Raw genomic sequence first — 17,164 nt, forward strand, 5'->3', positions numbered from 1 at the left:
TCAGGATACTGTGTGAGTTTGAAGCCTGATTGGCAATTAAGCACTGGGTGGATTATAACACATTTGTATGGAGTGTGAAAATCTCATAACACATATATCATTGCTTGACACAGATTTTAAGACAGAATGGAAAAAAAAAATAACGTGGGAGTTTTCGAAAACAGATGGACTGCATGATCTAAAATCAAAACCAGATAGAAGTGGAACAGTGCACGTAATAGAGTGCAGATGCATGTGTAGTCTCAGTTTTCTTTGAGATGCATACATTGGTGCAATTGTATTGTAACTGAACATCCTTCTGGGTTCACCTAACTGTATAAACTTGATAAAGTTACAATACACAGGATGATAAGTCAAAACTTCTCAACTTAAACATTCTTATTCATTCAGAACTTTTTATTTTAACACACCACACAAAATAAAACTTCTCCCCTCCCAGACAAAGAAGAGTTGAGTCTCACTCCCTGTTACCGTACAGTCGAAATGGCTACAGGCTATATATATATATCTTGTATATCTTGTAACATGCCTGACTTTACTGGATCGTAAACTTATTGGGTTTATAATTAATCTGCAGATGCTTCAGTTCAAAATGAGACTAAACTTTTCTGTGGATTTCAGTTTTTGAGATATGACAAATGTCAAAATGTGGCCTGCAGCAGACTTGATTTTAGCCAGAAATGTCTTTTGCTTGCTGCAGTTGTTGATCACTTGTGGCCCCTACAGTCCTACCAGCTGATCAAGAGGAGCAGTCAATGGTGGCATAAAACACATTTTTAACAATTGTGAATCACTGAAACCACAAGAGGTTCTTGAACACACAGTAATAAATACATAAAAATAATAATAGGCTGATGGGTTTAGTATTGTGTGAGAATAGCTGGGGTCACATGCACACACATGACCAATCATGTGATCTGTAATGTATAAAAATGGATCCCACTGTGAGCTGGCATGGCTCCAAACCCTTGAGTGTGTCAAGCATCTGGCCACACCCCAATCAGCGATATCACAGCAGGTGGTTTGGCTTTAACAGCTGCTGGAAATTACCGGCAGTGACATCACTGATTGAACAGTTTGAAGCCACAGAGAGCAGCAGCAGCAGCAGCTTTCTGCTCCATATATGTGTGTAAAGACTGAGCTGTTATTAGTAAAGAACAGAGATGCAGTAGCAGCTACGTCATCCAACCAAATCATCATTGTGTTCCTCTGTTGCACTTTCATTTTGGGCTAGATAAATAGAACTGCCTTGTCTTGGTTTTAACATAGCTTTAGAGTCCTATGATGGTCTGATAATGTGATTGTAATGCTTTCATAATTAGCTTAACATTTCTACTCTTTTGTTCAAATAAGTGACCCAAGCTACAAGTCTTTTAACAAGTATGGTCTTTACATGGTGCACACACACACACACACATACACACATACACACACACTCTTACTGTACTCCACAGATGTTATCAGCTTCTGTTAAGCAAAACAGTTTAATGAGGTGTTTAGTGAACCCACCGTGAGTGTTCTGCACATATGTACCACCATCTGTAGACCTGTTAATACAACATATCATTAATATTCACACACCTGTTTCTGCTCCTTCAGTTTTCACAAAATCCACAGTCATTAACATATTCTGCACACTGTGATGATTTCATGATGAACATTGAGTATTCATGCATATACATGTGGTAACTGTTATACAGCCTGTGTGTTATGTCATTTACAGTAGCAATAATTATACACTGTCATACAATAGTAGTTAACTCATCTTCAAGACTGAATATATTGCAGCATATATTAACGATTTATCACCCTTCAATTATTTATAATGTATTTAATAACCATTTTGTGAGACATAGGGGTTTTTAGTTAACTATTTATGAAAATATAAAGGTTTTTTTTTTTTAGTTTAATGTCTTAAGAACACATGTACCGTGATGTGTGTGCTGTGTATTATTCAGTTCTGTGCGGAGACAGATTTATCTAATATTTACAATTATATTTTACAATAAAACATTCATGCTATAAATTAAAATATGTTATAAATTACACTAAATTTCACTTTTAAGCTTAAGATTTCAACTTGTCAAAAAAATAAAAATTACAGTCAATGCTTTTTCTTCAACTTCTTGCTCTTGCTGAGTGCTTTAATACATGTCTTAATGTGGCTGTAACATGTTGACGTATGTCTTTTGTTGAACACAGGTGCCGCTTGAAAACAAGGTGTTGATAATTTAAATGAGATTAATGATGAGGCATAACAGCACCATCTGCTGTGGACTGTTTTTCACTCCCACACAAGATCTGGAAGCTGAATGAAAGATGAATTCATATGAATAATCTGCTGCTTCTGAAGCTACACAGAGCTCACAAGCTGCACATGTCATGCTTTCATTTTGCTTCAGGCTTCTTTTTATATTTGGAGTGGAAATAATAATACATGGAGACTGGTAAGGCAAAATTACAAATGTTCTTATTGCAGTCTGAAATTAAAACTAACATACAGTGTTGTGCAATCTTACAAATCACAAGTGAAATTAACAACTACCAATACGTACATGTACAAGAGGTATGGGTTGCATAGTCAAGACAAAAAATATTATTATCCTAATCAAGTACTCATCTATGGAGATCAAAAATGTTCATAGATTAGTGCTTAAATTAACAGTGTAGCACTTGTTATTGCAATGCTATATTAAACCTAAGTACAGATAAAATATAGAAAGGAAAAATACATCAGAAGAAATTCATCATTTGAGCACATTTCCTTGATAATAATCATACAATCAGTTGTTCCTAAATAAAAGTAAGTGAATCAAGCAGAAGGTTACATCTGCTGAATCAGCTCATGTGTTTTCATCTACAATAAAAAAAGAGCAGTAGTTGACAGAGGAGCTGGATAAAAGCTGCTTCTTTTGAATGTCAATTATGACTCTACTGACATTTTTACTGACAAAAGATAAACCCCCCCCCCCCGCCGCCCATCACAGTCCTTGTCAGCAGCATGTGAATCTGTTTGCACGTCTCGTGACGACTCAGCCGTCCTTCTTCTTGATGCCGTGCAGCTGAGAGAAGCTCTGCAGACCCCAGTACAGCAGAGAGAGGGAGACAAAGGCCTGGAAAACACCAACAGACATGGTTTGGATCAGAGGCGGCTTTATGTGAGTGTGTTTCATTCTAAAGGTGAGGACTGTGCCACCTTTTTAAGAGTCAGACTGGAGATGAAAATGTTATTTAAGCATTAAACACACTGACGCTGTTCTGTACTCTGGATAACAAGAGTGGACAGTTACAAATGATTCAAACCTCTACAATTTAAAGAATCTGAAAATGAATCAGATATTTTCATTGATAGTTGGAAATTAATAAAAAAAGGCCATTACAAAAGCTCTCAGACTCCAAGTTGACATGTTTAATAAGTTTGTTTTGTCATGTGAACAGCTCCAAATTAATTCTTAAATTTCAATTTACTATATTATAAGAAAACTAGCAAATAGTCAGATTTAAGAACTAGGAACACTTTGAACTGATTTTCATTTTAGAGGACAACTTACTTATCCTCAGAAATTAAATGAATGTTATTTTTCATGTCAAAATTGTTTCTGATTGACTTTCTGTCACTCACTAAATCATTTCAGGTGTAAATATTTGTCAGTTCTACCAGTTCTACTTTCTCCAGCCTTTGAAACCTGAACTTGGCCTTTTCCTTGCAATGTTTCTTTTATAAGGAATAGCTCATCAATTATGTACCGCCCACCAATTAATTATTGAATTTAAAAGCCTGTTTTATTCTGCAGTTATTTTCCATTTAACGAGGCTCATCTTGCTTTCTGGAGCAGCTAACACTAAAACAGTTTCAGTGTTTAATTGCTTTACACAATTTAATGTTTTCCTCACTTTCATTCTGACCATCTTTACCATTAAATCATATTATATATATATACAGATATGGATATTTTGGTACAATTCTAGGACACTGAAATCACTATTGATTCTTCAGATGGAGGGGGAGACATGAACCCAATATCAGCCTCTCTTAATGTTGATGGACTTCGGATTTATGCACTAACTGTATCAGATAATTTGCAAAATGGAAAATGTCAAAAGTGGTTTTCACCAAGCAAAAAGCAAACATAAAAAATCTCTCTGACAAAAATAAGACCCAAGACGTGCAGCAGGTATCATTTACGAGGAGTGAAAGCGGATCTCTAATTGAAAGAAAACAGTGAGGCTCTCCATATGCAGCTATTCTCGGGACGATATAGTCAGTGGGCTCTAAAGGTTAAGAAGCAGGTCGTTTCCCCCGATACTCTCACGATGGGGTCAGAAGGGTCATCGACATGGAGGACCATGCTGTTCAGAGAGTGGGGCTCTGCCAGAAACAGTCCTCGCCTCCACCCCTCGCTGTGTTCTGGCCCATAAACTGCATCCTACATCGCAACTCAAGCCAAAACCAGACCGCTGTCCATCACAGGCAAAAAAGCCTGATGGGAAAAAAAGCAACGTTTCCCCTTCTGGACACGGCAGCTGTTTTCCTTTGAGAGAGAGAGAGAGTACAACACAGACCTCCTCTCTCTCTCTGCTTTTCTACCTGCTCTGAAAACAGCCTCCCTGCAGAGAGAGAGAATAAAAGCCAAACGACAGACGAAACTAGAAAAAAAAAAAAGAGACTGAAAACATGTCCACCCCTCTTTTGTTTGAGCGGTCCTGATCCTTAAAGTTATCCCTAAATTTCCCCTTCATAGTTGCCAGAGATATTAAAGAAAATCCAAATTTTGTTTTTATAGTTTTCAACTCCAAACCAACCAGCTACGAGATAAATAACAAGACTATAAAACTGTATTCAGTACGATATTTAAAGTATAGTTTAAAGTTATTCAGACTTGACTCAAGTATTTCCATTTATGCTACTTCATACTTCATACTTCATTTCAGGGAGAAATATTATACTTTTGACGTCACTGCATTTATCTGACAGCTGTAGTAACTTTGCAGATGAAGAGGGCACAAAATAAAATGATCGTGTGTTCATAAAATAAAATAAAAGTTGCTATTTTTATAGATTGAACTACTGAATAATATATTAACATGTTAAAATGAGCTTGACTTCATCAGCTACAACATTAAAAAAGTGTTTATGCTTCAATCAGTTATAATAATCAGGATATTTTTCATGTTATAATGATCTATTTTTCTCATATTACATCACACCTTATTACACAAAATCAAAAAAACCAATAAAGATGTGACATTATAACAATATATTGACTTATCTGATTAAAACAAGGAACTTTTTTGTCCTGTAACATAAGTTAAAGTAACAAGGACATTTCATATGGCAGCAATATAGATGTTATACTGACTGCAGGTAACACTGGAGCTGGATATGGTTTTAATTTTAGGGTCACATAACTGAAAAAAAAAAAAAATCTCTCTACTCATTAATGTGTGACAGGTGCATCAGAGAGCAGCTTAACTTAAATAAAACTTAAACTAAAAAAAAAAAAAATCACACATGGTAGGGTCCAAAAGTCTGAGATCACTTTTCCATTTAGTTTAATGGGAAATATATATATATATATAAATGTTGGATTAATTATCCAATCAGAAGACCATAAAATTGGGTCAACTGATGAATGAAACACTTTGAAACTACACACACACACACACACACACACACACACACACACACACACACAGTTATATACAGTAAGTGAATAAAGAAACAAATCTGCACTCTCAAAATATAAATAAGGCCGACCTGACAGAGTTTATAATCCCAAAGGTTGATTTAAATAAATAAACTAACAATAAGCTTTTCTCTGTTGTGTTTTTAGGATTTTACCCAAACTGTATTTCTTTCATTTATATTTATTCTATCACACAATTATTAATGTTCCCCTTGATTCTCATAATTATGTCTGTGTTTTTATTTGATAGTAATTCTCCGTCTCTGTGAAGCTCTTTGGTGAACAGTTGTTGTGTTACATGTGTTCGACAAATAAACTCATTTAATGTGACTTGATTAAGAGCGACTGTGGTCGTCGTGTTTTTCAATGTGATTTGATGTCGTAACCTTTCCAGCCTGTTTACTCGAGGTTGTGGTGGGTAGTGTGGCATCTCGCACGGAAATCAGGAATAAAATCCAAAGTTCAAATTTGACTTTTTGGCTTTTACTTGAACTTATACTGGATAAAGTCATCTCCCCAGCTTACTGCTCCTCCTGGTTTAAGTACACTTAATACACTTTAAACAGGACGTCTAAAAGTTTTAAATTCCCAGAAGGAAAAACAGATGGAAGATCACAAATACATGAAGCTGCATTGTGTCCATCTTGTCAAGAGACGGATTGGGTTTGAGAGTAAAGCGCCAGCTTGGCAGAAAATCGCAAATCACATTTCACTCAAACAGACGGTAACATGACAGAGGTTTCTATCGAAGCCGCATGTAGAGGCAGAGGAAGGGCACCTATTTTTCTCTTTTTCTCCAATCCGTCCCTTTTCGCCCCCCTATATGCTACATTTAATGGACTCTGTAGGAAATCCATGTGGGACAGATTACACAGTGGAAGGAAGCGGGTTTGATCGTCTACAAATAAGCACTACGGCCAGACAGCACCGGCTCCTAAAGTAGAGATCTCAGCAAATCGACTCACACTCACTTTGTTTTGGGGAGAAGGCACTTTGTTAAGGGTGGTAATAGAAAAACCCACGAACATGTGGTTTTTGTAGATTTTCTCTGCGTCTTTGTTGAGCTTTATTTACTCAGGGAAGACGAGGAGGTTCTTTTTGCCTCGCTCAGGAGCAGCTCAGTGTGGACTGCAATAAACAAAGTTTAAATAATGTTAAATAAAACATACTTCCAGGCCTAGTTTTCATGAAGGAAGGTAATGCACAAAGGACATAACAAGAGGTGGTACTGTTCCTTATACTCTTCAGCAAAAAAAGCTCTAAAACCCCTCCTGTTCACTACCTGCTCAGCACCATACGGCTGGCAGACTAGCTGCAGAGCATTTAGCAGCTACAGAGCCAGATGTTTCCCTCAGGAGAAGGTGGAGAACATTGCAGCTATAAACCTGCATTAACGGATGTTTTGGCCACTTGAGGGCAACAGAAACAAGTTGTGAATACAACACTGACATATCATCAGGTTTTAAATTGACAGGCTGTGTAGCACTTGTTAGCAGACAGTTGCTTATTTACACTGCAGCAGTTACAGAGCAACATCATCATTAATCTGAAGTGGAGTTTCTGTCCACCTGGTGAATGTTAGGCCTGTGTTCACTCTCTTTTAGCTCTGAGGGAAATATCTGGCTCTTTAGCTGCTAAACACTCCACTATGTTCTCCAGCTACACACTAACTGTGTCTGTTTGTCGTTTGGTGCTTAACAGGTAGTGTACAGTGACTTATCCCTGCAGACAGCTGCCTGCTACAGCTGAAAATGACACTATGAGCACTGAGAGTGAACCAAAACAGTAAAGTTGCAGCTGGACAACTAAACAATGAGCTAAACCCTCTAAGCCAAGGCTGCAGTCGATGACAATTCTCTGTAGGTTCATCAGTATGAGACATTTGACATTACACATAGCTGCTTTAAGTACCTCTGCAACTTTATTGTCTCCTGTGTAATAAACAGTGAACCACATAAATGAATTAAAAAAATAAATCAGTGGGTATTACCAAGTTAAAGCCTCCAAGCAATCATATTGTAATACTCAGATGTCCTAAATTCAAAATTATACATGCCATATAAATTCCCTGACATTAAATGCTGGTTAACATTAAAAATATACTAAATAGCTGCTTCAGAAAAACAGTCTTTGTTTTGCTTTTCAGTGAAGACTTTCAGTTTCCCATGATGGTGTTAACACTGTTTAAAATCTTTCACACGCGACTACACACAAATTCTGTGGAAAGCATTCAGTAAAACATGCTCACATATTAAATATTAATACAAAAATATCTGCAAGGACCTTCTGAGCATTATGCTGCTTCATCTCTACATTAACCAGAGTCATGTGTGTTGCTGTTGATGGATAAGAAGCATCAAGCAGATACGTCAAACACCCCAGGGTGCCTTTCTATGCCGCAGGCAACTGTCTTCCAGCCATCGGCGGGTTAACATGGCAGAGCCTCAGCGCTCTCCAACGCAGCTGCACTCGTGATTGAAATGAAAACAAGGCAGAATGGCTGCTGTCAGACGTGTGATATATGACCTGTAATGGGATGTTTCCAGAGCTCCCTCTCCATATGGCTGCCTACAGTCCACCAGACCTGGACTGAACTGTATCGGAAAATAATTCAGAGCTTTTTGTTTTAACCTGGCTGCAGTTCAGGAGTCTGCTGCATCAACATGTTACAAAGCTGGTTAAAATAAACCAGAAAAAAATATTTGTCAATACTCTTTGATCTAAAACTACAACGTGGAGCAAGTAAAAGAGAAAGAGACAAAAATGCACTCCAATCAGAAGTTACATTTTGTATTTGTATTTTAACGTATTTCTTTTAGAGAATCTGGTACTTCTTGTACTCATTTTTCTTCTAAGTTTGCCACATGAGGACCTTTATATAATATATATATATATATATACATACTTTTTCATGCTAGAAACATAGCCAAAATCTGGTTTAAAACACTTAAGTCAGTTTAAAACAGTGAAAACGAGACTTGCATGAACACTAACCCTAACCCAAACAACTGGCACAGGTATAGAAGAATATATGACATGTACACCTACAAACATACACTGACATTACATTGTGAATACAGTGGTAATCTTCTCACAGGCTGTGTTTCCATCTCCATGTCAAGTGAATTTTAGTGAACTTTTGAAATGTTGCAAAAGAGAAAATGTGAATTAGGCGCGTTTCCATCAACTGGTTTGGAGCGAATAAATGTGTCTACAGTATACAGTATAGTTTCATCAGAAGTTGGAGGTATAGACTACATTATGCACAGCTGTAATAATCAGAGGTTGTGAACCAGAAACAAATATAGTCGCCTTGGCTATCTATGACAGAAAAATGGAGAGAGGTCTTCAGGAATTTTTTTAAACTGGGCAAATTATGATTGTTCTTTCATGTCAGCTGGTATTGTTTTAGAGTATTATGTGAATATCCGGGAAGATGCTGAAAATCTGTAGTAACAGTTGATCAGTCATGTGAGTTATGTCAAAACTTATTCAGCAAAGACTCCCATTTAACTCTTTAGCAAAAAGGGGCAAACGCTACCTCTAATTTATTTTCAAATTTCACTGTTTCCGTCGACCCTTTTCTAATGGGAGACTTCAAAATGTTCATAAAACTACAGAAACAGATATATATGCATGCATACACACACACACACACACACACACACACACACACACGCACGCACACACACACACACACACACACACACAGGTGCACCAGCACACACATTATATACAAACACACAAAGTCCTGCACAGGTACACCTGCACTTTTGCACTGGAACATGTGTACCCTCTCTCTTACAACCACAAATACACACACGCACACACACACACACACACACACACACACACACATAGGACTTCCTGTCTGTTCATTTGAGCAGATATACAGTCTCTGTGCGCGCCTTGTTTGAGCAGACTCAGGAAGGATACGCTAAGCAGGTTAACGTCCCACCAGAGAGTCAGTGTAGTGCCTGCTCTGTAGCACAGCCATGAGAAATATCACCGTCACACTCCCACGCATACACACACACACACACACACACACACACACACACACACACACACACACACACACACGCACACGCACACATACATATCGTGCAGCCAGACAAAACACATGTGAAACGGCAGTTGCTGTACACTGAAAATGTAGCAAAACATTAAGCGGTCTGATGATATGCCAATTTAGAATGATACAGTTGTTTAGAGGTTTTCATTTTCACATCTGGTATTTGTACTCATTTACCATGTGTTTGCTAGAAGGTCATATGTAAGGTCAACAACGACTCATCCAGACCATTATGCCTCATTGAAAACATGAGACAAATCCCTGAGAGTAACACTTTTCATATCTGTTCAATTCACTTCAGACCCCAGCAGCTTGGCACCACTTCAGCTTCAATAAGAGAAGTCTTCACCTCATCATTAACCACAGTTCCCTGGGTGGCCACACTATAGTAGACCCGTTGGTGAAGTGCGTGGTAGTCGGCGGAAATTTGAAAGGCAGGGCGGTGGGCACGTGTCCAGAAAGAAGGGATGAAAGAAAAACACAAAAAAAAAGGAAAGAGAGGACAGAAGGTTGCATTTGTTTTTGCAAAATCAAGCCCCTGTTTGTATTTTCAGGGAGCACAGAGACGACGTCTGGCTCTTCTGTGAATTAGTTCAATGGGATTCCTCAGAGAAGTACAGATGAATGAGTCTCGGAGGGCCAGTAAAAGGTGTATCTTTCCCCCGACTCCTTCCATCCACCCACTGATATTTATAAAAATGATGACAGTCTCTGTTGTGCATTCCTACTGTGGAATTTGGAGCCAACTTTTCTTGAAGCCGTTCTGTCTCCTTACCACATGTGTGGTATTGTGAAAGGCCAAGAGGAAGTAATCAACAACAATCAGCTCTACAATGATCAGGCATCAAAATGAGTAAACTAAGATCTACCGTCCAATTTAAGTTTATTTAACTACAACCATGACAAAACAAAATCAGATGGAAAACAGGATCAGATTGACTCATTTGATGCACTTTTTTTTCCAATAGTTTTTTCTTGAATCTGTTATTCTTTTTGCTTTTACTCTGTTGTAGTTATTCATACCTCGCATGTGGTTATTACTGTATCTATCCTACTTTTATTTCATTTTCATCTGGTTATTTCACGTGTTTTGGACTACATAAATAATACTTTATTTTTAAAAAGTGAAGCAGGGACAGAGATATTTTGACAATCAAGGATTTTGCCTTCGGAGCCAGACAAAGAGGTCATGCGGCAGCAGAGGGACACTGTGCTAGAAGAAGGAGAGCAACTTAACTTCCTGTTTCAAAAAGAACAGGAAGTCTTTCCAGAGAGGAAGCTCAGGACCTCTGAGAGGACGAAATTGGGTCACCTGAAAAAGCAGCTCAGAAGAAAGAACACAAAGTGAGCGGAGACCTTCACGAGTTCAAGCCTTGGAGAGGCTCACGCATTAAGGTCAAAAAGTTTCAAAGAGCAGGATCGTCGAGATGCATGTGCACTGAAACTCAAAGTCTCGGAGAGTCAGAACAAGATGTAGAGGGCTCACACATGGTCCCCGATCCAACCCACACACCATCTCCTCTGCGGATGTGTGTGCAGAGTCCGCAACAATCATTGTGTACATAGTTGTCAGTGTGGGAGTTGCCATTGGTCTCTGAGACTGTAGAAGGCGCTGTGGACAAATCTAGCACACAAGAACGCGGCTGTTGAAGAAAAAAGGCAGCTTTGTTAAAACTTGTGCAGGGGCTGCATGTCTCCATTGTACTGCATGTGTGTTGTTTTCTTCTTGCCTCATTTTTCTTCTCATCCTTAAAAATATGTTTCCTGTCTGATGACCACGAGTGTTTTGGGGATACTACAGACTGACAAGTCAATCATCAACAAGAAGCAACACACAGTCGGCGTAGCTGCGACCACAATGTTTAAAATTTCCAGAAGCACTTGCAGGGTCCACATGCCAACTGAAATGTGTCATTGCAGAGTTTTGCAGGTGTGCACGCAAGTTTGTGGAGCATGACTCAAGAACTATGCACTGGGCCTTAAAAATATTTTGAGGAAATGACTTAAAAGGCAGAGAAGACAAAAAAAAAAGTCTACAAGAACTCAACATCAAGGTCCGACAAGAAAAGGACTGAAAGAGGAATGCACTGATCGGTACCAATGAACACCAACCTGTAATAATAATATGTTTCTGCTATTCAGAGATAAATGGACAGCATTTTATATCACTTCTATAACACTTTTATTCAAAGCACTATTCTCTTTTTCACCCATTCACAATCACACACACACACCAATGGTGGTCTCCTAACCATCGGGAGCAAAGTGGGGTTCAATATCTTGCTTTAACTGGACACTTTAGATATGTGGCCAAGACAAGTCTGAGCAAGAAAAATATTTTTACATTGGAGAAAAAAAAGGAGGAACTTTGATTGGTACTACTTATCAGAGAATAACTTCAGCTTAGATGTTGTAACAGGGGATCAAAAGTTGGATCTATGCATCTCAATCTTCTCACCAAAAATATGCAACCTTGGAGCTTCTCATTTCACTCTGTCAACCGATTCTTTGTCAATATAGAAAATGTAGATTGGTGGAGCTTTAATTCATGGAGTGTCTTTGTAGGAGGAAACCAGGAAATCACCTTATTGTGGTTTAATCTGTCTGTTTTGCAACCTTAGATCTGAAGTCTGCCCAAAATTTTGACCCCCTTCTGCTCATAAATCCTGGCAGCAGGAACCATTTTCCACCTCACTTCAGGCAAGATACTGTAGCTTGAGCTATTGTGAAAAAAAGGACTATGAAGAATTTCATTTTACTACAGTATAGGACGTGTGATTGTTAGCCAGTAAGCCAATGAGCGTGGCAGGGAAAGAGAAATTAATAAACTGAGCAGGGAGTGATGAAAGCTCGCACTGCAATAAAGATTGCTAAATTAATACAGTAAGCCCTCATTCAGCACTACTCTGATAGATTTTATAGTAAAATTCTTTGACTTATTTATATTTCAACATTATGAAAGTCTTTTATCATTCGCTATGTTTTGAATTTGTGAGCAGACGTCTTTGGAAATCGCCATTACAGTTCTGTGAAATCAGCTTTATGAGCATTTGAGAAGAGGGAGAAATTATACTGTAAGAAAAAAAAACAACAAGCCCAGAGCTGCTATCGTCAGGTTCAATCAGGTTCACATGCTGGCTCTGAAGCTGCATCATAAACTGGATGACTGTTGTGTTTCATCCATGAATTAAAGCACAAATAGGAAGACAAATTCAAAAGAAAGTGCACACTGGCCACAGAAACTAACTCCACAAAAGCCAAACTAAATACTGCTAGAGAACTCCCAAAGGGCCAATTGCTGTTGGATTTCCATAGCTTTACCTGGCAAGTGGTTTGACAACATAAACCAAGCGGTTACTCTTTGACGGGCATGATCCCCTGCACATTGAGTGATAATATTTCACACTGTGTACGGTCGACCACCCCGCTGTTTACTCCAACGGAACAGTCCTACCCAGCATTTCTCTTTCAAATCCCTCCATTTTCTCCCTGGGAGGAGATTTCCTTTCCTTTCCATTCCTGCGAGCTCTCAGATGATGTCATGCTCACCGAGTTTCCATAGCTCCAAACAATCCTGTTAACCTCAGAGCTGCTTCTTGCTACCACACATTCCTGCTTCAACAAAAAAAAAAAAGAAAAAAAAAAGGCCTCTCGCACCTGAGATTTAGCCGGTGGAAACAACACAGTCAGATAACAATGACCTCTCACCGTTTGCTGTCTTATCTGCTTGCTCATGGCTGGGACACCGGGACAGACTGGGTGGGATTTGCAATTTTTATGGACAAGTCAGATGATGTGTTGAAGATAAAGCTGCTTTGTGCTGAGCCTGGGCCTTTGTGTTTGACATGAACTTCATAATATTGTTCTGACCTCTTCTTTTGGCCATTGGGCATTTCTCTTTCCCTTGGAAGTCTGACATAAAAAAGAGCTCTTTGATTGGAAAACACTATCAGCACATTGATGAAAAGATGGAAAGTCCAATGAGGTTTAAAAACTATTTAGAGGAGTTCTTTTTATATTTTGGACTGCGCAAATTTAGATTTGCCTCTCATGTGTCAGACGTGCATGAGCTAATATACAACGTTTTGAACTATTTTATTACAAGGAAACATCTCAGTCATATTGCAGTAGTAAAGCAAAGCGGAAAAGTCTAAACCTCTAAGGCTTTTATATTTTTTTATTTGGGGAATTTTCTGTTTTATATGATAATAATGAAAACTGTCAGAGTGGATTTTAACTAAGAAAGTAAGACTTAATTTTTTTCCTGAGCCAATAGGAAGCCCTAAGAAGCTCTCTCTTTCTTGACCAAAGACAGGTGAATTTTTACGAGCTCCCCCCTTAAATCACTGTGACTTCACCAGCGGTTAGTGGCCGTTTTGAGAGAAAAGCTGCTTAATTACTCTGGGACATACAACGTCGAAAGCTCAGCTCTGCAGCATGTTACTCTGTGCCTTCAGGCAGACCAGGGCCCCACACAGTAATACAACCATGTGTTACATCATTACAGCCCAATCTCCACAAGTGCCCCCCAGACACAGAGTAGACAGAAATACATGTGCATGTGGACACACACAGAGAATAACACCACACATTATAATGCAATCATGTACAACAGCATTACAACCTTTGTGAATTTATGATTTAAACTGTTGTTGACACATTCTTAGAAAAGTGCTGATTCCACATAATGACATAACATATCTTGTGGTAGCCATATTGGGGATCCTAACTCAACAGCATCTTGTCTGCTATCTACTGTACTGTACTGTACTGCAGCGCCATCCTAAAAACCAACCTGAATAATGTACCTAAAATAGCCAGCAGCTCTGAATAATGGCTCATAGGAGCATTTTAACAGAGCCTGCAGACTAATTGGCAAGAAATCAATGGAACAACCAGCTTCAGATTCTGGTTAAATGATTTGTGTCAAGCTAAAGCCGCTTTCGGGTGCAAACTGATTATACTGCCAAATAGGGTTTTAAAAAATGAAACAGCAATTTGCAGCTTTAGCAAAGATTTATAAGAAGCTGCTAAATGGTGTCATATTATTGATTTTGAGAAATGTTGCTATAACAGTTAGCAAAGGTGCTAAAAGTAGTGACAAACTCAGTGTTACTACATACGCCACTCTACTTGTGTAGGCTACTGCTTTAACATCATTTACTTAACCCTTTATAGGACACTCATTGAAAGGAAGAGAGGAAGGAAAGGAGGAAGGAAGGAAGGAAGGATGGATGGAGGGATGGAAGGAAGGAGGGAGGAAGGAAAGGAAGGAAGGACGGAGGAAAGAAGGAAGGAAGGTAGGGGGGAGGAAAGAAAGAGAAGGAGGGAGGGAGGAAGGGAAGAAGGAAGGAAGGAAGGAAGGAAGGAAGAAGAAAGGGGGATGGAGGAAGGAAAGAAGGAAGGGAGGAGAGAAGGAGGGAGGGAGGAAGAACAGATGGAAGTAAGGAAAGGAAGGAAGGAAGGACGGAGGAAGGAAAGAAGGAAGGGAGGAGAGAAGGAGGGAGGGAGGAAGGAAGGAAGGAAAGACGGAGGAAATAAGGAACGAGGGAGGGAGAAAGGAAAAGAGGAAGGGGAAAAAGAAGGCAGGGAGGAAGGAAAGAAGGAAGGAAGGAAGGATATTTTGGTACATTTTTACAGAAGTTACCAAATATAATTATTTGCCCAGTAAAGGGTTAAAGGATCTTCAGTCACGTAAAGCTGAAGTCTTGAAGTTTAATGCACTCTAGTTCACTGTACGTAGGATGTGGGTAACAAGTGTTTTCTTAAAATATTTTCTTTTAACAAGCTGCAACCCAGCGGGGCAGTGTGAGAGACCCAGCATTTCTCACTTGGGGGCCACATCAGACTGCCTGATATACTAACAATGGCCCCTGATACAAAAAACTACAACAGGAACTACAATTACTTGAGGGGTGAAAGAGGTATATCGACTTGAACTTAAGATTTTACGCCTCGACAAACTTCTTCATGTGATAATAAAATAAGTAGTCAGGAAATAATGAAAGAAAGACATCTGCAACAGTCAAAAATAATCATGTGAAATTATTTTAAATAAAGTATATAATGTACCACGGTGTATTATATAGTTTAAATACACAATATTAATGATATTAGTTATTTCTTATATTATTGCTACTATTAGTGGACTTGTGTGGAATATTAGCCAGGCTGATATCAGCATTTCAAAGATTTTGGTAAGTGATATTTGCAGTCCAGCAATGTCAAAGGTATGTTTCAGTCATTTAGAAACTTTAACTACCATTAAATAGTTTGTTCACCAGAGAATACTGACATTAAGTTTATTTTTCAACTGTGAAATGTCCCACGCTGTATATATATCTCAGTCCCACTTATGTAATAATTAAATCAAAATGATCCTTATCAAGAATTCAACGTTAAAAATGAATAATGATCAGATTTTTAGCTGTCAAATAGCTGTCTCGTTATCTGCCTCAGTAATCCAGTATCAGTCTGGCTCTATTTGTGGGCATCCAATTCTCAAAGATGGCACGAGCTGAGGTCGCTATGATCTACACAGGCAAACAGATGCTCATATTGGGTGACAGCGCACACACAAACACACCCATAACATAACTTGGATAGACAGCTATAACCTCACACAACCCCGCCCCCACCCCACCACCCCCGCCCCCACCCCACCTCGCCTCCCCCACTCCACCAGCCCTGCTCATTCAAACGCACACACACGGTTGCCAGCCTCGTCTCGTCTGAAGCGGCGAGGCCTTCATGTGAGCGGCACAGACGTGGGTTTGGGCGGGCGAGTGGGCGGCTGGGAGCGAGAGGCAGTCCTGGTTTACAGGTCAAGCCTGCAGCTTTACAAGGGAAATCTCCAGAGCCACTATAAATACCACTGTGAGCTTTGAGGGTGCAGTATATCACACCACTGGGTTTGAAGGACCACAAACCGACCTAGTTTTTGTAGTTTTTTTTTTTTTTTTTGTAGCCCCCCCCCCCTCACCACCACTTTACACAACTGTACAGTTGCATGGGGCCTGAATACAATTAAATGTGAATTTCCCCTCCTCCATTTCGAGTGACTGTTAATTGATTGGCTCGACTTTAAAACACGCCCCCCTCTGCAACAAAGAGCTAGCCGTTCACCTCATGCGTCAGACCCATATATCATTAAAGTACCTTCAAGTTTGGGGGGTGGTTTCATGTTTTTTTCCCCTTTGCTGTAGTTCTGAGCAAAGGGCACAAATATGTCAGGAACCATTTCAAGTAAATTGTGAGGATTTTCAATGAGCCCCACCTGCAAGCGAGACATTTATTCGGCTCAACCTGATGTACTGCGACTTGAAATGAGGCCTAATGATTCACTTAAGGGAAAGGCTGCATAAAACTTACAGTGCTGTCAAAGTGACACAGCCGTGCAGCA

At 39.2% G+C, this 17,164-nt stretch overlaps 1 protein-coding gene across 1 annotated transcript in view; it reads right to left on the reverse strand.

Annotated features, from left to right (window-relative positions):
- Nucleotides 1–2,453: 2,453 nt before the first annotated feature.
- agmo (alkylglycerol monooxygenase) overlaps nt 2,454–17,164 on the reverse strand; it is a 36,994-nt gene continuing 22,283 nt past the window's right edge. Inside the window, exon 10 of the mRNA XM_053327417.1 lies at nt 2,454–3,113. Coding sequence (XP_053183392.1) covers nt 3,033–3,113 — 81 coding nt within the window. The 3' untranslated portion in view covers nt 2,454–3,032. The remainder of the gene's footprint in view (nt 3,114–17,164) is intronic.

The sequence above is a fragment of the Scomber japonicus genome, chromosome 10, assembly GCF_027409825.1.
Source record: "Scomber japonicus isolate fScoJap1 chromosome 10, fScoJap1.pri, whole genome shotgun sequence".
NCBI classification, from domain to species: domain Eukaryota; kingdom Metazoa; phylum Chordata; class Actinopteri; order Scombriformes; family Scombridae; genus Scomber; species Scomber japonicus.